Genomic DNA, 21,482 nt, shown 5'->3' on the forward strand with positions numbered 1-21,482 from the left:
TTTATTCAAGGATAGTCAAAATATGATACAATAAATACAATATTCATATAATGTAATATGGAAACTATATCTTTTATTATCATGTTACTAAAACAGATTTCAGATTTATTTTATTCCAGTGCATTAAACTAATGCCTAAGAATAAAAATGCGGTTTAAATGTTACATTGGAATCATGGGAAGCACTTTGCTGTAGATTTATCCCTGCAGTTGTACTGTAACATTTGAAAAGTGCCTAAATGGTATAGGATTGCAATCCTGAGTATTTGGTAAAGAAATATAATGCTCGAATAGTCCTAGAGGTCACTTAGTGATCCGAGGGGTTGTTTATTTCCCATAGTTTTGCAGCAATAAAAATTTGAGGCTAAACATACCCGGAGGACTCCTATAAATTCACAGCAGATATTCTAAGGCACCTTTTCCTACCAGAGATCTTGGAAACGCAATTCGAAAAGCTGGAGTAGCCTTAAACCACATGAAAACAGGAAGTAGCCTCCTTTTATTTATATCCCCTTTTCTTCTAGAACCTGAATGCTTTGATAATACAATAAAAAAGATTAAGACTGCAATCCTAACTTTACTTACCTTGGAGTAAACCCCATTGAATTCAATGGGGCTGATTTCTGATTAGACATGGTTATGATTGTGCCTTATACCATTCTCCCCAGGCACCCCTGTTGCATTGGCTTCTTGGTATCAGTTGGAACAGAAATGCAAGTTCATCTCGCCTCACTGGCTGCCGCATTTAATTTTGGTGTTGACTCGCTTTTATTATCAGAGATACACGGGTCCTTTTAATAAATGGTAGTGACGCCTCAAATTCAGATACATGTTCATTGAAATGAGCTTAGTTTCAAGTTCAACAAACTGTATACCCAGCTGTAGCAGAGCAGAGACTAAATGAACTTTGTAAAATTATGTCACAATAGTTCACAAAATTACAGAATATACAAGATACATTCTAACAACAACACCCCAAAGAGCTAAATTATGTTTATGTTCATGTTAACTGTCTATGAACACACATACAGAATTGTTCTTTGGGACTTTGTGCGTCATCTGAAAAATAATATATTGTACTAAAGCTGGAAGAGGGATTTTTTGGTTGAGCCTTTCTAAAAGTCCATTAATTACTTATGAAGGACAATACGTTCAATCTGTTTGTCTCCCAGTGAGAGTTGCTACTTCAGCTTATGGCCAAGTTTGGCCCAAAGTAAGTTTGATGAAAAATATTGTTCAAAAAGAGAAATGTTTTTAAGAGCCATTTGGACATATATTCTGTAAATTACCTTACCAGTAATTTAGGTAGAGAACAATGTTCTGGAGTAGACACATACACACACAGGCAATCAATGCTTCCAGTCATCTGGAACAGTGGTTTCCTTACACAATCATTTTTGTGTGCAATCCAATTCAATTACAATGAGTGGAACTTTTAATATTCAAATATATGCAAATAAGTGAACTTAAATCCTAATCGCCCATTTTTTCCCCCTGTATGGAAATAACACTTTGAAAGGGGGGAAATTGAAAAGAAGTTTTGAGGAACTAGGGTGCTTCAATAGGTTGTATTCAGTGCTATTTATATAAAGACCAATAACCACACCCTCTTATTTCAGTTATTTAAATAATTCATGGGTAATGGTTTTCCCCTTCGTGCTCTTTTTTTGTAATACTTTGTATTACAGTTTTAATAGACATATACATAATACAGTTGTTAGTCTTTATGGTGCCACAAATCTCTTACTGTTTTTGCTTCAAGAGAGTAAGGCAACTACCCCACTGGAAATTCTTGCATTTTTAGCATAATTAACAGAGGCCATGTCAATTTATTTTGCCTGTGAGTTTGATTCATATTCTTCCACTATAAAATAATGGATTCCATGGGAAAGCCTTTGTTGAGAAGTTTTTGATAACATGAATCACCTATCAAGTCGACTCGCATTTCCGGGATAATTTTCTCAAACTAAAGTTTGAATAATAATAAAGAAAGCCAGGTTCTGGTAACTAAATATCAAAATTTAGAAGGGGGGGGGAAGCATAAATCCGAAGTGTATCCACTAAAAGTGTGTCCACACTGAAAGGGTATCCACTGACAGCAAAATATCTTAAGTGTCAACATTATTATTGATGTGCTTAGCACTCAGCAGGTACTTAACATTTGAAACTAAAAGCAGCTGAAAAAATATCAAGCAAGAAAAGACTGACATTTTCACTGGTGATATTTTAGTACTCATTATGCATTCCCTATAAACTGACATGTGGCATCTAGCCTGTCAATGGCAACATGTAGTTTTTAACAATTCTGAGAAAAAGTAAAAAGAAGCGCCTATATTTCAAGCCCACATTAATAGTCAGGAAAAGCATGTTTGTCATAGGGCTGTGGGTGTAACCCTGGGACCAGGCCTTTTCAGTAGTAGCACCCTGGTTAAAGAAAGGCCTTCCCAGAGTCTCATCTGGTCCTTTTGCTACCAGGCGTTTCAAACAACTTACGTTGAGTAAGCTTTTTTTAAAACAACAACAACAACAACAACTGTTTTTAGTTTTGAGGAATGCACTGAATTCTGTTTGAGTTGATTATTGTAGGTTTGCCCACTTCCTAATGATTTTGTCTTTGTATTTCAGTTGTTTTTTTTACTTATTGTAGGCCACCCAGAGAACTTGATGTTACTTTTAAAAAAACTTGATGTTAACTGATTCGAATTCTATTTTGTAAAGAAAAGTAGTTTTTTAAAAATACATAAAATGAATGTTCTGTGTCTGCTGTATTAGCTATGCAGATTTCTGTGGCAGTGATTATGAACTCTTTTCTATTTTCTTTTAATGTAAATTTTAGGTATGCTATCCCTCCAGAACATGGAAAACGACTTGAACGACTAGCTCAAGGTGAGATACATATATCAAAGACATTCCGTTCAAAAGTCCCTTATATTTAGAAAGGCACCTAATAATTGTGGTTGCCATTTTAATTGCTTTGTAAAATAAAGACTGATGTTTATATCCTTATTTTTGCAATATATTGTCATTTCTGTCTAAATTAATATTTAATATAAAGTTTAGGAGCAGTTTAAAATTGGAAGTATACTGCTTTGCCATTCTTATTGTACCTATATTACGCTTGTGAGTAGAATACTTAGCTGGAAATAATACCACGGCTGTAATTTTGGGGCGAAGCAATACCTTAAATACCAGCCAGTAAAGCGAGATGAGCGCTGCAACCCCAGAGTTGTCTGCGACTGGACCTAATGGTCAGGGGTACCTTTACCTTTTTACTGTTAGCATAAAGGTCCAGTCCCAAAAAAACCAGTGAAACAGTAATATGGAGGAAAGGTAAGAACACCATGTTAAATACAGAAAATCAAGGAGCTCTTATCCATGCACCTTCACATGGTAATAAATTTATCACTGTCTGTTCTTTTCCAAGCTAAACGATCATTCCTTCCACTACTGAACAGCTATTACTGCGGGGGCAATCACCGGTATACATTTGAGGAGAGTGCAGTACTGTAGAAATGTAAAGGTGCTTTTAAAGAAAAGAAATGGAGGTTATTATGAGAAGCTTTACTGGAGACCTACAGGCCTTTTGTGAAGAAAGAACATACATGAACATATATGAATTCATATATCATAAAAATATATCTAATTTATTAAAACGAGTAACACCAAACCATTACAGCACAAATTCTCAGCTTCACAACCTTGACTAATGGGCGACACCCAGCTATGTCTGCCAGCGGCTGGAATAGGATTCCATTTGTGCAATCAGACTTCCTTTTCTCCTCCTCTCCTCTGTGTGCAACCCCCCCTTCCCAAATGTGCTACAGCAGGTTTGAGGACCCCCCCCCCCCGGAGCTGTTTTGGGGTGGGAAAGGCGAAGGGGAAGTTTCATTGCATGTGTAGAAGTCTTCAAGTGTGATATGCACTATTGCCTAATGAGAGGAACGCTTAAAATTTAGGGGTACACTTGTAACTCCAATATGCATCTTTGATTATTGTGGCTTTGGTTCAGAAAGCCCTTTTTATACACGCACAATTGATTATTTTTCTTGTACAGAACAGTAGTCCCTCGAGCCATTGTTAAGCCTCCCTTGAGATTTAAAAATGCCATGCTGATTAGAGCATTGGAGTTGCTGTGCTCCCCACCCAAAGTCTGCTGTGTGCCGTTCTCCATGCCCCTGCCAGTGCGTTTGTAAAAATGCCAGTCATCTTAACAAATAGTATAATTTTGATGTTCTTTTTAAAATAAGTTGTGTGTTCCTGTGCCTGAATAGTGAATTAAAACACAGAAGGTGGTTTTAGTAGTGTATTACCAAAAACCTTAATGTTCTTCCAGTTCTATTGTTCATTTCATCTTTCTTTCATTTATTTATCTTTTTGGGCAAGTTTGTTTTGTCACTACCAGGATTTGGGGGTGAGGTGTATGTGATCTTCATACTGTACTCACTGTCCATAAAGATTACAATGGAATTTTTAAAACAAGCTGTTTTAAAATGATGAAAATGTCACGACAGCCTCACAGCTACAATTTGCATAATCAGCAAAGGTTAATAAACTTGCAGAGTGAATAGATTTCAGGCTTAATTACATATTTATATTAAAAGTGTTGTGCAGAATTGCAGCATCTAAAAAAAGCTGTGAGATGCAGGAAGGTTGGTCCTGCTTACCAGATGCCTACTGAATTAATTGAATTTTCCTAAATAATTAAAATGCTAAAATAATGCAGTAAATGTGGTGAAGCATTGCAGGTTATCTAGGTCAAGTCTGTACTTGATACATAAAATTAAAGGAAGGCTAGGATTTTTTCCATTATCTTGTCTGCCTATCATAATTATCACACTGCCTTTTATGCATGAATGCTTTCATCTTTGGAATCCATTGAAAACTTGATTGACTATGGCACCTACAAATATTTTATCTGAAAGACATTAGACTTGCATCTAATAAAGGCAGCAGTTTGATTTTGCCCTTCAGGTGCTTTCTCATTTATGTAGTTCTTTCCATTTTACGCAGACACAAATGTAATAAAAATCTCAAGTGAGCTGTTATTGCAATTTTGAAACTAGTTATGTTGCTCTATAACATCACAGAATTCTTAAGTTATTTGACAATGTTGGCTTGAAAATGGAAGTAACAGCAACAAATTATAAATCACTTGCATTCATATCAATCACCCATCTCCTACTACCCTTCTGAGAAAAACCCCACCCCACCTTCTCATTATATATAAGGGTCTGGTGACTTCTGTTTCAGTATATCTGAAGGAGTGTGCATGCACACGAAAGCTTATACCCAGAACAAACTTAGTTGGTCTCTAAGGTGCTACTGGACAATTTTTTAATTTTAATTTATTCATTTCGATTGCATCAGACCAACATGGCTACCTACCTGAATCTAGATTCATATACTGTATCTTGTAATCTCATTCATGTCTTTATGAGAGGCATTTGTTTATGTTTCTCAGATATGTTCAACAGAGTTGAAACTGAAACAAAGTTCATATTATATATGCTATGATATGTAGTCAGTGAATAATAGTTGAGTAATGGAACTCCAATATGCAGATCTGCCGATTTATGCCATACGAATACGATTGTGTTTGAATTAAGGTAGGGGAAACCTTTTGTCTGTTGGGACACGTTCTTTTGGGGGTTACCTGTTGGAGTCCACAAATCAGGGATAGCTCACCTCCTTTCTTTCTGCCACCTCCTTTTTATTTTTGTCTCCTCCTTTTGTCACCTGCATGAAATTAGTCAAGGGCTATAGGTTGCCCACCAATAAGTCTAGGTACCAGTGTGTGTGTGTGTGTGTGTGTGTGTGTGTTTTCCTATATAGTTAGTTGATGTACTTTTAGGGGGTGTTCTGCCAAGTGCAGGGGTTCTTTTCAGGGATATCAGGGCATATAAACCAAGCAGGTAGATGAACCAAAATACCTTTGTTGAAGAAAGAAAAACATACATACCCAAATCAACATGTCCCCAATCTGCTCCCAGGAGCCTCTCAAATGGGTAGCGAGGACACACAAACCAACTCACAGCGCCCTGGGTCTGTGACGAGGCTCTCTCTCCCCCCCCCATCCCAAACGCCTGCCTTTTATAGGGAACTTGATCTTAATTAGCGACACCTGTGGTCAAACACCCAGGCTTTCCTTAAAGTGAACACCCACACATCAATAAGTTTGGGGCGGGGCAAGGACATGGGGAGAACTCTTAAGACATGCCACTCTTATCTCCTCGTGACAATATCTTCCGGGTTGCTTCCCATACAGGGGGAAATTGAGATAGGTATTCATTCCATGACCTGTGGATGTGGTTTAGCCTTTAAGGTCAATGCAACCCACATATTGCATTGTGCACATGCAGGCTGGACGAAAGTGAAGCCAAAATCTATCTGCTGAAGTAAGTTTAGCAAATACAGCACAACCATACATAGTTGCCCTAGTTCATGCATAGGCAAACTAAGGCCCGGGGGCCAGATCCGTCCCAATCGCCTTCTAAATCCGGCCTGTGGACGGTCTGGGAATCAGCGTGTTTCTACATTAGTAGAATGTATGCTTTTATTTAAAATGCATCTCTGGATTATTTGTGGGGCATAGGAACTCGTTCTCCCTCCCCCCAAAAATATTGTCCGCCGCCCCCACAAGGTGAAAAAATTTGCTGGCCCCTGTCCTAGTAGAAAGGGCCTGGGACTAGGGACAGGGGAGAAATTCGATTCAGACAGCATTTAAAATAAAATGGAACATATTTAAATATGCATTTCACTAATACCTGAACTGAGACAAAATCTTCATTCAAAATTCATACTTCTTCATATTTTGCAAGAGAGCTCTTGAGCCAAGGCATATACATAAAAATGCATATGCTGGGGTAAAGTGTACATGGAATGCATACGTTGATGAAAATTTAAACATACTGTATACTGAGGGAAACGGCACCTCAAAAAAGTGTACATTAGTAATGTTATTGTTGTAGTTGTTTAGTCGTTTAGTCATGTCCGACTCTTCACGACCCCATGGACCAGAGCACTCCAGGCACTCCTGTCTTCCACTGCCCCCCGCAGTTTGGTCAGACTCATGTTGGTCGCTTCGAGAACACTGTCCAACCATCTCGTCCTCTGTCGTCCCCTTCTCCTTGTGCCCTCAATCTTTCCCAACATCAGGGTCTTTTCCAGGGAGCCTTCTCTTCTCATGAGGTGGCCAAAGTATTGGAGCCTCAGCTTCATGATCTGTCCTTCCAGTGAGCATATTAGTTATAATTGCATACAAAATGTATATTTAGAGAGATTAGCACTAAAATGCCAATAAATGTAAATGTGATTTAAAAATAAATCACAAATTGACACAGAGATGTGGAGAACTGAAATTAATATTGGAAAAAGTAGACAGAGAGAGAGAAACCAAAGTTGACAGGTCCACTCATCCCTACTCAGGACAGTGGTTTCCCCTGGCAGGGCCATATAGATTTGCTCAGTTTGTCAAAAATAAGATGCTGTGGCAGAGGTAAGGTGCTGGCAGATTGAAAATTAAATTTGCTTATTGTGCTCTCTCTTTCATATCTTTGTACACTTGAACTTGCCTTGTGAGTCACTTTTTCAAGCTTCAGAATGGATATTAAAAGCTGCATCAGAATATTTGGGGTAAAGTTAGGGTGGATGCAGAATTTTATTGTATACATTTGCAAATGCATGGATGTTTTATAATGTGCCAAGCTCTTTGGGAGTACAGTAGTAAATTTGCTTCTTGGCTTTAGCTGTCTTTGTGAAGTGTCAGAATAATTTTTCAACATCTTCAGGCTGTGATCTCCATGCTTTGGGGCTTTTTGTGTTCAGTCGCTGCCCATTGCTTCCCATTACGTGAATTGAAATGTTCTGACTTTGCTATAGTGGGTCTGGGTGCTGAACTGACTCATCCAAGAAATCTAATTTCTTATGTGCCAATTTATTTCTTCTTTAAATCTATACTGATTTACTCTAAAGAGGTTTCAGTTTGTTCCTAGTACTAATTTATTTCTGCCTCTTAAATTGCCTCTTTCGGAAAACATGTTTTATACACTTTAAATGACATTAATAAGGTATATATAGCAAGAGGAATTGAGGCTTTATAAATCATGATGGCGATTTTTATTATGTTGTAATGATACTACTGGGAGAAATGAAATATATGTCCCGAGGCCGATGATTATTTATCTAAATTGTGCACCAACAGTTTCTCCAGCAGTTGAGAAACAAAACTCTGCATTTGGGAAGCTGCTTTTGATTATTTTTAAAGAGGACCTTTTGATTTGATGATTCCGAAGATTAAAGAAGGGTGTGGAAAATTAATTAGCTCTGAATTTTAATAAAATTTGACACAATAATTAGTCCTCACAGGCTCCAGAGAATTCGATCAGACTTCATTGTTCTCTCATCATTGTTGTGATGACATCTCTCCTGTTATCTCAATCCACCAGTTTCTCAGAAATATTTCAGTGCTGAGGTTGTAGAGTTGGTTACAATATATGCCTAGTTACAGGTAGGTAGCCGTGTTGGTCTGGGTCGAAGTAAAATAAAAAAAATCCTTCAGTAGCACCTTAAAGACCAACTAAGTTTTTATTTTGATATGAGCTTTTGTGTGCATTCACACTTCTTCAGATACAGTGAAATAGGAGTCCCCAGGCACTTATGTAGAGAAGGGGTGGGGAGGGGGTGGGGAGGGGAGGGGGTATCACTCAGAAGGGTGGTGGAAGTGGGTGATTGACTGACTGATAGCTGTTGATGACCGAAAATGACTGCAAATGGTTTTGCATGAAAAAGCAAGGGTTGAGATTGCTGAAGATCGCTTATCATGTATAATGAGATAAGAATCCGATATCTCTGTTCAAACCAGGTCCCTCCATGGTTTTGAGCTTGGTGATAAGTTGTAATTCAGCAACTTCTCTTTCCAGTCTATTTCTGAAATTCTTTTGTAGTAAGACAGCTACTTTGAGATCTTGTATAGAATGTCCTGGGAGATTGAAGTGTTCTCCTACTGGTTTTTCTGTCTTCTGGTTCCTGATGTCAGATTTATGTCCATTTATCCTTTGGCGTAGGGTTTGGCCTGTTTGTCCAATATAGAGAGCTGAAGGGCACTGTTGGCATTTGATGGCATACACAATGTTAGAAGATGAGCAATTAAATAGTCCTGAGATGGTATGTTGGATGTTGTTGGGGCCAGTAATGGTGTTGTCCGGGTGTATGTGGCAGCAAAGTTGGCATCTGGGTTTATTGCAGATTCTGGTACCAGTGTCCATGTTAAGTCTGGTGGTTGTATTATTGTGGGTGAGGAGTTGTTTAAGATTGGGTGGCTGTCTGTAGGCAATGAAAGGTCTTCCTCCCAGAGCTTGAGAAAGGGAGCTGTCATTGTCCAGGAGAGGCTGTAGATCTCTGATGATGCGTTGTACTGTTTTAACTTGGGAGCTGTATGTGATGACTAGTGGTGTTCTGTTATTTTCTTTTTTGGGTCTGTCTTGCAGCAGGTTCTCTCTAGGTATCAGTCTGGCTCTGTTGATCTGTTGTTTAACTTCATCAGGTGGATATTTTAGTTCTAAAAAGGTTTGCTGTAGATCTCTTAGGTGAGATTCTCTGTCTGTAGAGTTGGAACAGATGCGGTTGTAATGTAGGGCCTGGCTGTATACGATGGATTGTTTGGTATGTTTGGTATGGTAGCTAGAAGCATGTAGATATGTTTGTCGGTCAGTTGGTTTTCTGTATAAGGTGGTGTCTATACGTCCAGACACCACCTTATACAGAAAACCAACTGACCGAATAAAATAAATCAGAATAAAAGAACAACAAGCTGTTAGCTGTAGTGTTTAAACTGAAATTTGTAGGGGTGGGACATGGAAAGCAGGAGAAGATTTGAGCCATGTTGTTGTTGTTGTTGCAATGGCAGTTAACCCTCTGCTTCCTGTATTGATCTTGGGGACAGATTGAATTGGATGCGTGCACACACAGAACTACTTATGGTTCAGAGAGTCCTTTTTGTACAGGCAATTGATTTCTTTTTCCTTGTATAGAACAGTGGTCCCCCTGAGCCATTTTAAAGCCTCCTTTAAGATTTAAGGGCATAAATGAAGCCACACTCTCATAGGACATATAACAAGGTAGCATACAACATAAAAACATAATATAGCAACAGTAACAGTGGTAAGAGAATCAGTAACATGTTGATAAAACGGTTTGGTAAAAGAAAAATCAGTTTCCAAAGGCCTGTCCCAAAGATGTCTACTATAAAGCAGGAATGATGCCAGCTGGACTTCTTTTAACTGGGTAAGGCATGGCAAGCTAAAGTCTTGGTCCCTGTTCAAGCCTGAACTCCTGAAGATCTCAGTGATCGGGTTGGAGCATAAGGAACCAGGCAGTCCTTAACAATACCATTATAATTCGTAATTCTGATGTTCCTTTTTAACAAATCATTTGTTCCTAGGCCTGAACAGCGAATTGGAACAATGAGGGTTGTTCTAAGAATATATGCTTATAACAAAGCTTTATCTTTGTTTTCATGGATCCTGAAAGACTGAGGTCTGTGATGAACTGGAATATTGAACAATCTGAAATATAGGTTGCCATCATGCACCTCTGTCCCCAACCCCCAAAAGAATTGAAGGACAACGTAGACTGATTTGGATCGAAACAGGCCACAACTTTATTGAATACAGATGACAGAGGTTAGGCTTGGGCATGGGGCAATCGAATTCTTCCAGCCCACCTGCTGGAAGTGATGCTGTAGGTCAATCCATAAGCAGGGGTTCCTAAGACTTATATCAGCAGGGATCACTGTCTGGGGGCGTCCCATCAGTCCTGGCTCCCATCCAGGCATAAGGACATAGGCAACTCCCCCCCCCTGGAATCCCTTTAACAGGATAGCCCAGCTTTTGGAGGATCAGGCAGAGGCTGCAACCATAGGCTATGTAGCTGAGACCACTTTAATGTGGAATAATTACACTATTTACCTTGTCAAGGTGGTTAATGGTTGATTCCACCTTCCTCTGGTCTTGAATACCTTCTCTTAGTGTGCCTTCTGCCTGCTATTGCCCATCTCTGGACATGCCCACCCAGTTATTTATGCACAAGCATATTATGTTCATCTGTTAAACGTTGGGGGTATGGATTTTGTGCAAAAATAGTATTGGATTTAATAGTAAAACTTGTTCAACATATTCATAGAAGATTGGCTTTCAAAGCATGTCTCTTGCATTGTGTGCGTGTGTTCCCGCCCCCTCCTGTTGAGATGATATAGAGCATAATTTTCCAGGGTCATTGTAAATATACATTCTAAACTGATATGCTGGGCTTAATATACTGTGAATTACCTTACTCCAGTGGGTTTCCAATTTAAATTAACTTATGACCAGTCACCACATTTGTTCAGGCCCTGATTACAAATCCATATAGAAGGAGATTTAAATAGACTCTTCTTTCTTCATTGATTTTAATTTAAAATTTAATTTATTTAATGCAGCACAAATGTACAGATTTTTTTAAAAGTGTGATGAGTTCATCTGACGTATATTGCTAAGGGATAGCGTTCACATTCCTGCATTTAAAGATACAATTTTTAATGGTATTGTTTCCTAAAATAAGTAGCACTGTACAGGAGACTACTAGGCAAATGAAGCAATGGTTTGGCTGTCTTAAATGCTTGTATTGTGAGTTGAGAACATGCCACCCGCTTGAGGAAATAAAGACACAAGGACACAATGTATTTAAGTTAATGGGTGAAAAGGCCACAACTTTATTGGTTACAGCATGTGAGTGGTATTGGCTTAGGCATTGGATTGAACAGACTAGATGACTCCCCCCGCTCAGCGTGGAGTCATCAAAGGTTAGCAACCAGAAGGTGGAGCCTGTTGATGCAAATACAACTGGAAGCTCCCCCTGATGTCACCGGGGGTCGTGCCATGGCCCTAGCCACCAGCAGGGCATCGGGCGGGATCCACGACCACCAGATTCCTTTAACGGAATACCCTAAAGATGGAGGGGTAGGCGATGGCCTGAACCTTGCCCCCTCCGACACATCACAGATATACCAATGCCTAACCGCTAATAAAGTTGTGACAATTTGCTACGAGGTAGGCGAAAAAGCCAAGAGGCAAATGAAGCAATGGTTTGGCTGTCTTAAAAGCTTGTATTATAAGACTACAATCCGTCAGCCATTTACACATCTAGAACCCTCACGGTTCAGGTGAAAAGACAATAATTGGGCACAGCACTTTTTTTCTAGAAAAAGTATGGTAGGTGCCAGTACTCACCATAAAGTTGTTACAGTAAGTGCCACCCTGGGGAGAACATTCTGGGGGAAAAAAGCACTGATTGGGCATAGGATTGCCCAACTGAATGCCCTGATGCAGATAAGTCAGTCTGCATGTGGATCAGTGTTATGAATGTAAAAGACTGTCTGGTAGGGTGCCCTGCATCTGTCATGCCCCAGTCCTCAGTTGTTGTGGCTAGCTGTTCCCCAGTTTGCAAGATTCTGCCTCAGGGAGCCTGCAGACACAAAACTGTACACAAGTTCAGTCCACTGGGAAACACCGACAGAGGAAAGAGGACTTGAAGCCTGAAACTTAGGATTCAGATTCATTTTATGGAGAACTTAGAATCCTTAGCTCTGCTACCTCACCAACTGCACTAGGCCCTTCATTGTACTGCAGACTCCTGTCAGAGAAGACAATGGACTGCAAGGCTCCTGAACCAGAGTTTGGTCTGTTAAAGTATCACTGTTTCTCAGATGGACAGCAGGGCTTGAGTCATTCAGTATGTCTGACTTACTATTTAAGTGCTAGGTCTAGTTCAGGGAAGAAATATGTATTATATGGGACCCAGGGCTGCTTCTGAAAATGGAATCCCCATGTTCAGTTCTTCTCTTCACCTCTCTAAACTGTAGCATCACTTAACCTGTGTCAGAATGTCCCCATATTATCTAACTTGCTATTCTGCCTTTTTAACTGTAGGGAAGGTGGGGAAGGGAAACACATAACTTGGTGACGGTGGAATTGAACTATATTGTATATGGTGAATACAGCAAGTAATTACAATGTTCTCACTGTGATTGGTACAATTCTCTGTTTATTTGTGCTTTTCTAGGATTCTTCCCAAGCAGCTCTCAAGGATGTGATGCTTTCCTGCGCCATAAGATGACGTTAATTTCTCCATCAATACTGAAAAAATACGGAATTCCATTTGACAAAGTGAGTTGTTTTTTTAACCTTGGGGTCTTTAAGCTATTGCATCAGAGTTGGAATAGCTATACATAGATAATTTATTTGGACATAAACGTCAGCTAAGGTGCACAAGTTAAGCAAGAAAGTTAAGTCTCACTGCAGAAACCATGACAGACAAGTATTGAGTGAGGTGAGAGAAGCATGGAAGAAAGAAGGGACAGGGCCGTCTTAAGCACCCCTGGCGCCGTGGTGCGACGGCTCCCTCCGGCGCCCCCTGCCCCGTTTCCCAGCGCAACGGGCGGGCGGGCTCAGTGCGCAGTGCTACTGCCGAGGGCGCTGCTGCGCGGAAGAGTGGCCGGCCGGCGGGCGCAGCTGCGATGCCCCCCCCTGGCGGGCCAGCGCTGTGGCGCCCTGCACCACCCAGCCTAGCCATAGGGCCGGCCCTGAGAAGGGATGTGTCCCTGTATCATTGTATTCCTCCATGGATGGCTCTACATGCTTCTGAGTGTTTCCTGAGAATTGCACACTTTATATTTCATTACATTACTTACGTTTATATCTTGCATTCTCTCCTAAGAATTCTCTTCAAATGACCTGCTTGACTGCTGCCTTGGCTGCGGCAGACCATTGCCACAAACTTTGCTATCCAGATTTCAGCTCTTGCTGAATATTAAAACTGTAGTGGGCTCTCAGAAGAGGAAGTCCATCTCAATATAAAACAGGTGAAAAGAGAGAGATGACTTTTGATCTTCTTTTTTAGTCATGAGGAGGATTAAGTATGTAGCTGCTTCCAAAAGCTAAGTCAAATGTTTCTGCTCTCTTGATGTTCTGCTGCCCACTTGAGAAGCTGTAGTAGTTGCTAGAGAGCTGCAGCCTTTTCTCAGTAGGATCATGATACGCCAAGAAAGCTTTCAGCAAGTTGGCTGAAATTTTGAGCTAGGTAAATTTTTTGCTCAACTCCACCTTAGGTGGAGTATCTGTGTACTATGCAGAGATCTGGAATCAATAAAGAATTAATGCCTTCTCCAGATCTCTCCCCCACATTTCTAAAATACCTGCTTTAAGTTTTCCCTACTTGGCAGTTGATGTGAGAGGGTAGGAGGAAGACAGTGTGTCTCGTCTACAAAAACGGTTCCAATGTTGTTCTGTAGTGTTAAAAAACTAAAAAGGATGATGGTGTTCTGATTGTGTAAATATTTTTCTTGCCTCTAAACTTATTATAAAGATAAGGTAAAGGACCCCCTGACCACCACGTCCAGTCGTGTCCGACTCTGGGGTTGCGGTGCTCAGCTTCCGGGTCATGTGGCCAGCATGACAAAGCTGCTTCTGGCGAACCAGAGCAGCGCACGGAAACACCGTTTACCTTCCTGCTGTAGCGGTTCCTATTTATCTAATTGCACTTTGACGTGCTTTCGAACTGCTAGGTTGGCAGGAGCTGGGACCGAGCAACGGGAGCTCACCCTGTTGCAGGGATTCGAACTGCCGACCTTCTGATCAGCAAGCCCTAGACTCTGTGGTTTAACCCACAGCGCCACCTGGGTCCCTAACTTATTATAGTACATTATTTATATGAACAGTGAACTCTCACTGGATTTAAAAGGATATAGTACAGTGAGAGGAAAAAGTATTTGATCCCCTGCTAAATTTGCCCGTTTGCCCTCTGATGAAGAAATGACCAGTCCATAATTTTAATGGTAGGTTTATTGTAGCTGTGAGAGACAGAATAACAACAGGAAAACCCCCAGAAACTGGGATTACAGGTAAGACCTCTCCCTTACAGCAGGTGCTTCTAATCTCAGCTCGTTACATACAGTGACGATAGCAGGTAGCCTGACATCTAGCTGGTTGATAGGGGATCAAATACTTATTTCACTCATTATAATGCACATCAATCTCTGACTTTTGTCTTCTGGGTTTCTGGGGGTTTTCCTGTTGTTATTCTGTCTCTCACAGCTACAATAAACCTACCATTAAAATTATGGACTGGTCATTTCTTCATCAGAGCGCAAACGGGCAAATTTAGCAGGGGATCAAATACTTCTATCTGAAGAAGTGTGCATGCACACGAAAGCTCATACCAAAATAAAAACTTAGTTGGTCTTTAAGGTGCTACTGAAGGAATTTTTTTATTTTACTTTGTCCCAGACCAACACGGCTACCTACCTGTTTCCCCCTCATTGTATGTGTAGCAAAGGACCACTTGCTCCACCTTTCTTACGAGATAGAACAGGCTGAGAGGTGTTTGCCTCTTTAGTGATCAATGGCTGCAGCCACCACATCATCCCATTGGACATATAGTGGCATCTTCTGGAACATGGAATCCAGATCTGCAATATTCCTGAGGGGGTCAGACCTCAAAGTAGGATACCTTCAAAAAACCACATAGCTTGAGGATCTAAGCTTGTGAGTAACATCCTCTTCAAGTGAAGTTCATTGCTCAACTCCAGGCTTCTAATTCAAGTCGAAGGAAGCTAGAAAGATTCAAGTTAAACAGTGATGCCTGTCTAACTGCACAGATATAATTTCTAAATAAGGACAGCAATTGCAGAAATAACAGTTTCACAGAAATAACAGAATCCTCTATGTGAATAAGTTATGTGGGAGTCTTACGCAGGCTGAAGTACACAGGCAGCAATGTTCAGGATAAATGGAGACAGAGACATTCTCAAACCACCCCATTTAGTTCATGAAGGACTTTAATTGACAAATGAGAGTGAGTCAGAAAGGATCCTTGGTTATGTCTAGCACATTATGCACATAGCTGAGGAAAGTGACTTCAGGAAGTACAGATGTGCACATCCTTTTATTATTTGTAATGGTATCTCATCTTTGTTGTTATTTAGTCGTTTAGTTGTGTCCGACTCTTCGTGACCCCATGGACCATAGCACGCCAGGCACTCCTGTCTTCCACTGCCTCCCGCAGTTTGGTCAGACTCATGTTGGTAGCTTCGAGAACACTGTCCAACCATCTCGTCCTCTGTCGTCCCCTTCTCCTAGTGCCCTCAATGTTTCCCAACATCAGGGTCTTTTCCACGGAGTCCTCTCTTCTCATGAGGTGGCCAAAGTATTGGAGCCTCAGCTTCAGGATCTGTCTTTCCAGTGAGCACTCAGGGCTGATTTCCTTAACAGGCAGTTGCTTTATTTGTATTATATGTGTCAACTACTAGATTTCTCCATACTGCACATACAAAATAAAATCCTGCAGTTATAGCTTTCATTTCATTTGTATTTCACAAAGTCAGAGCAGGGAATACAGCAAGGATGTCAAGTAGTGTAGGCGGGAGGATTTCTGTTTAACCTCTTCAGACTCATTTTTGCAGGAGACAATGGGTTTTCAGCACACAAAGTTTGTCATTCCGCTTCTACTTTTATGCGCTGAAGGCATTTGTATAATGTCCTTCATACAGCTGTATCCTAGGGCTAGGAACTTTTCAGTTTCCATTTAAACATTTCGGATAGTTAAATATTATGTCACCTTGTACCACCAGAGAGCAGTCTATACCCTACTGTAGTTCTAATTAATAGGCTTCTGTGAGAATGTGAATAGAGAGAATCAGGCTGTGATCTCTTGTGGCTTGGAGTGATAGAACTGGAAACGTGCTAAACACTGATAAGCCAGCCTACGCCTACCAGGTGACAGCTGAACTGCTGGTTGTTGCAATAGCACACCTGCTAAACTGTCATCAGTGGGGGTGAGTGACAAGATAAATTTGGGAATTGCTGGCACAGAAAATGTTCATACTTATATGCACTCACACCAGACTCTTAAAAAACTCCAATCACAGTCTCAGCATGTGCACCTGTGTGCATACTCCCATATTTATGTGCTTATGCTTCGATACAGTATGCAATTGCTATCAATTTGTAATGGAACTATAAGGTAGCATTACATATTTCTATGGAAAAGACAGAGTAATAGGCTATTTAATTGCCTTGTGCCCATATTTTTGTGTGTGCGCACAAATGCATCACATAGAGTACAAACCTAGAATTATAGTACTTCGTCTCTGATTACATCTAAACATTTCTTGTGTACATAAACTGCAAGTTCAGAAACTTGCTGATCTTTTCTTTTTTCTTTTTGCCTCTCCAGTCTCTCATGAGCTAACGAAAAGTAATGTTTATGCTGTGGCATGATGACATACATTTTAATATGAACTATGCTATTGTACGTTTATGGTAGCTCTGTAAAGAAATTTAAGACTTCTATAACAAAAACTTTTTGAATTTGCTGTGGACTTTGGTTGGTTGCTGGTTCAAGGAGTTAGGACTTAATTGCACCAGATCTCAAGATTAACAAATGGGGAGCCTGAGTTTTATCTTAGCAAAGTGATTTTCTAATCTATATAGAAGTTGTTTTTTTCAAGTGACTGTGTTGTTTTGTTATGTATAATGTGAAAGTTGGTGCTTAGGAATTGGGCAAAGGACATAACTTGAAGGAGGTAAGAGACTGGGCTACATAGGGGGCCCATTTTATTGAGGATTTGGCCACACAAGCTGTGTGGGCTGGTTACCAGATGCACCTTCAGGATGGTGGCTAGAGGCAGAATAAACAGCTTGTGCTATCTGCTGCCTTAGACCACTTAACCATTTCAGTTTACCCAGCAGGTAGACTGAGTTGGGTTCCTCTGCTAGAAGCAGCATTGTCTATTTACACCAAATTCTTGAAAGCTCTAGGTAAGCAATTAAGTAATGGCCTCTTTCAATCCAGCTCCTTATGTCACCCCTGCCCTCACCCAGGAAAAAGCAATGGAAACTGAACTGCTTGGTTTTAAAGAGAAAGTTACTATGGAGAAATAAGCAGTGGCTTCAAGCTGTGGCAAAGCAGATCTGGATTGGATATCGAGAAAACAAATAGTCCTTGAGTATAAGAGGAGCTGCTGAAATGAAGTTGCTAAATCTTTTTTTTTCTCTGGACACTTTATGAGAGATTAAATCAGTTTACCTTATGGGTATTTTATGGAATCCTGGCCTTTCAGACAGCTGCCCCCAAGGGGCATTTGCTTCCTTCCAACACAAATGCTATTATGTCAATGAAATTGTGTCTCTCCAAAAACTTGTGTTTAGTATTTGGAGCAGTGCCTGAGTTGTCCTACAGCCTTATTCTTTTTTTACTGTGCTATGTGCTTTGTTGAAAAACTCCATAGTTTGAGTGCCTAGGCGATCTCCTGTTCTTCCAACTTCTGTGTCTTTCCATTGTCTTGTGACAAAAAAAAGGAAATTTCAATGCAGTGGTGAGCAAGAATCTATTACATAAAGTTCCACATTCTCCATATCTTGCACTTCCACTCCTTGTATCCGTCTGCTGACTGCAAAAATTGTACTCCTTTAGGAAAAGTTAAGTCTTCCATTAAATAAAACATTTCTGAAACTATAACATACTTTTGTTTGGAGCTACAATGCTGTGAAATGATTCTTTTGTAGTTCCTAATTTCAGCCACCGGAATGGCAGTTATATCATTAGTAGGGCCTCAAATAGATGCCTTCAGGCAAAAGCATGTTTTGCAATGGTAATACTGGTAAATGCAAAAGTTAATTCCTAAGACAGTTTTACTATAAGAGTGCCTAAGTATTTGTCCTGGAAGAGTATTGTCTAGACAGCTCAGATGGACTGTGCTTTATTAGTTAAGCCTGGAGCTCAGAAACCTACTGGGTGGTGTTTTTTTTTTAGGCAACCAGGCAGAAAACTTATCAGAGAGCCATAATGCAGTACAAAATTGGCTTGCTATAGTATGATCTCCTTGAGGTGCAACAGGTGATAAACTCAGGCAGGGGGAGGATGGAAAAGTCATAAGGAAAAGTTGCTTGAGAGGGGAATGGAAGGAGAAAGAGAAGTCAGACAACCATGAGAGACGACAGATGAATACAAATGGACAAAGGTTGAGAAATTTGCCTGCTGCTTAAATGTATGCTAAAGCAGGAGCATCAGCTTTTGGGGGTCAAAGGTACATCAACCCCCTCAATATTTGTTTTAAGGGGGCCAGGCCCTCTCAATCTTGAGCCAGCCTGTGCTTGTGTGATGTCACCGCATTCTGGGGGGTGACCTGGCGCCTCTGAGCTAGTTTGGTGAATTTCACAATGGCTGGCTCTATCTTATTTGATGGCTGATGTAGTTCCACCCTGTACTTACTGACTTACTATGTCGCTATGCATTGCTTCAGTACTGTTTTCTCCCTGAATCCTGGTTCTTGCTCAGGGAGGGAGATATTTAATTGGTTCTTACCATGTTAGTTTTAATTATACTTATAATGGTGCTGTCTTTAAGAAGGTCAGTAAAACATCTCACAGCCTTTTGTTAGAGATGTCCTCTTCAGGAAATGATCAAATGGTTAATGGCTTTCTATAACAGTAATATCCTACTACAGGCGCCCCCAAACTTCAGCCCTCCAGATGTTTTGGACTACAATTCCCATCATCCCTGACCACTGGTCCTCTTAGCTAGGGATCATGGGAGTTGTAGGCCAAAACATCTGGATGGCTGCAGTTTGGCGATACTTGTCCTACTACCTGATAGCAAACTTGACAGTCTTTAGAACACAAGGTGTGGCAGGGGGAAAAATTGCCAGATGTTTCTTGGTACAGGGGGCCAAGCAAATCTTGGATGGAAAACTTTACCAACTTCCATCAGTGTTGCGGAATTCTGTGTTTTCTTCCAGTTGTCCTATGAGTTTTCTTTTTTTAGAATGGTGAGCATGAGAGATTGGACTGAACAACATTCAAGTAGAGAGCTGATCTCCATGAAGTAGGACACATGGCCACCCTGTCGGCTATTGACCCCCCCCCCCCAATTTCCCATTGTTACTTATTTGTGCCAATTTCATTCATTTATGCAGAGTATGAGTATATACTTCTTCGGGACAAGTGAAAATGGTCAATTTCTTTCCTATGAACCAAAAAGCTCTCATGAAAGCCTTTGGGTAGAGGCTGGCGGTTTTTTTTTTTTAAGGAAACATTGAGTCAATATAACCAGTCCATGTGGCCCATGCAGATGCGGCCATCCAAGACCACAGGTGAAATGGAAAATCTAAGGGAAGAAACACCTGGACAATTTTTATTCATTGTCTTTTCATTTTTTTAGATAACACAGGAGGCAGGAGAGTTTATGATCACTTTCCCATATGGATACCACGCGGGATTTAATCACGGTTTCAACTGTGCTGAGTCAACGAACTTTGCAACAATCAGGTGGATTGACTATGGAAAAGTAGCTAAGTTGGTAAGTCAGATTACATTATTAATACCAAAGCTATCCATTTTAAAATCACAAAATGCATGGTTCCATTGCCACCGACTGTGAACAAATGATAGCCAGGTACTTCGGTTTTTCTCTTTGTCATTAAACCCAACAGAAAGAAGTCCTGAAACCATTTTGTCTCTCCCAAATGACCACAAATATTTCTCTGCAAGATCGAAGGAAATGGGGAGTCTCTCCATTGTCTCTTTGCTCACAAATCCCGTCTAAGGGCACATTTAAGATATGAATAGGGTGAGCCTGTGACCTGTGATCTGGATTCAGGGATTGAGTAGTTATCATAACAAAAGAGTGGCCAGGATGCCCAGGTAATCCAATCAGGTAACCTGGCAGACAGGATAAAAATGCACTCAGATTTCTGTTGTAGTCCACCCGTTCTGTATGTATGATGTTTCTGGGGGTGGTCTTGAGTTTGAGGGTGGGCAATTTCAAAAGTCTATATAAGGGATGGCACACCTTTGTTCTGGGTTCCTCTTCTCTCCTGCTTGTGGTGAGTGAGGACCCTGTTGCAACAGTTTAATAAAGATCAGGCTTACTGTGTTTCTCCAAAAATAAGACACCGTCTTATATTTCTTTTTCCTAAAAAAAAAAACCACGGTGGCTTATTTTCAGGGGATGTCTTATTTTTTATTAAGTATGGTACAGTTTAACCTACAAGGTTACACTGCCTATCACTATGGCTTATTTTTGGGGTATGGCTTATTTTAGGAGAAACACTGCACTAGCTGCTTTGCTTCTCAATATTCTCTGGTTGGCCTCTTTTATTTTTGCCTACCGATAGGGAACCCACTTAAGGGCTCTCTACGGGCTCTTGGATAGCCCATAGGGGGAAAAGGGCAGATTTTGTTTACAACAGATGGCACTTTCAGTTGCCCAGATTCTGGGGGTGAGGAAGGACTACAACACTAGTTTTGCTACTTGGAGAAACCAAAAACAATGCAATGGAACAAAGCAGCACTTATTGGGTATGTGCTGCTGAGAGCTGTGATAATAACCCAACTGTTGACATATGTGGTGGCTGTTCCTTACGTATGTGAACAGAGCAGAGTGACACAGTAG

General features: G+C 40.5%; 1 protein-coding gene across 7 annotated transcripts in view; it reads left to right on the forward strand.

The window, feature by feature from the left end:
* Positions 1-21,482, forward strand: part of KDM4C (lysine demethylase 4C) — a 210,914-nt gene that overhangs the window by 26,494 nt on the left and 162,938 nt on the right. For all 7 annotated transcript variants that reach the window (XM_035140866.2, XM_035140870.2, XM_060269022.1 and 4 more), the window contains 3 exons: positions 2,836-2,885; positions 13,095-13,198; positions 20,250-20,387. In XM_035140866.2, coding sequence (XP_034996757.1) covers positions 2,836-2,885; positions 13,095-13,198; positions 20,250-20,387 — 292 coding nt within the window. The remainder of the gene's footprint in view (positions 1-2,835; positions 2,886-13,094; positions 13,199-20,249; positions 20,388-21,482) is intronic.

Source organism: Zootoca vivipara, chromosome 16 (assembly GCF_963506605.1).
Source record: "Zootoca vivipara chromosome 16, rZooViv1.1, whole genome shotgun sequence".
Lineage (NCBI taxonomy): Eukaryota > Metazoa > Chordata > Lepidosauria > Squamata > Lacertidae > Zootoca > Zootoca vivipara.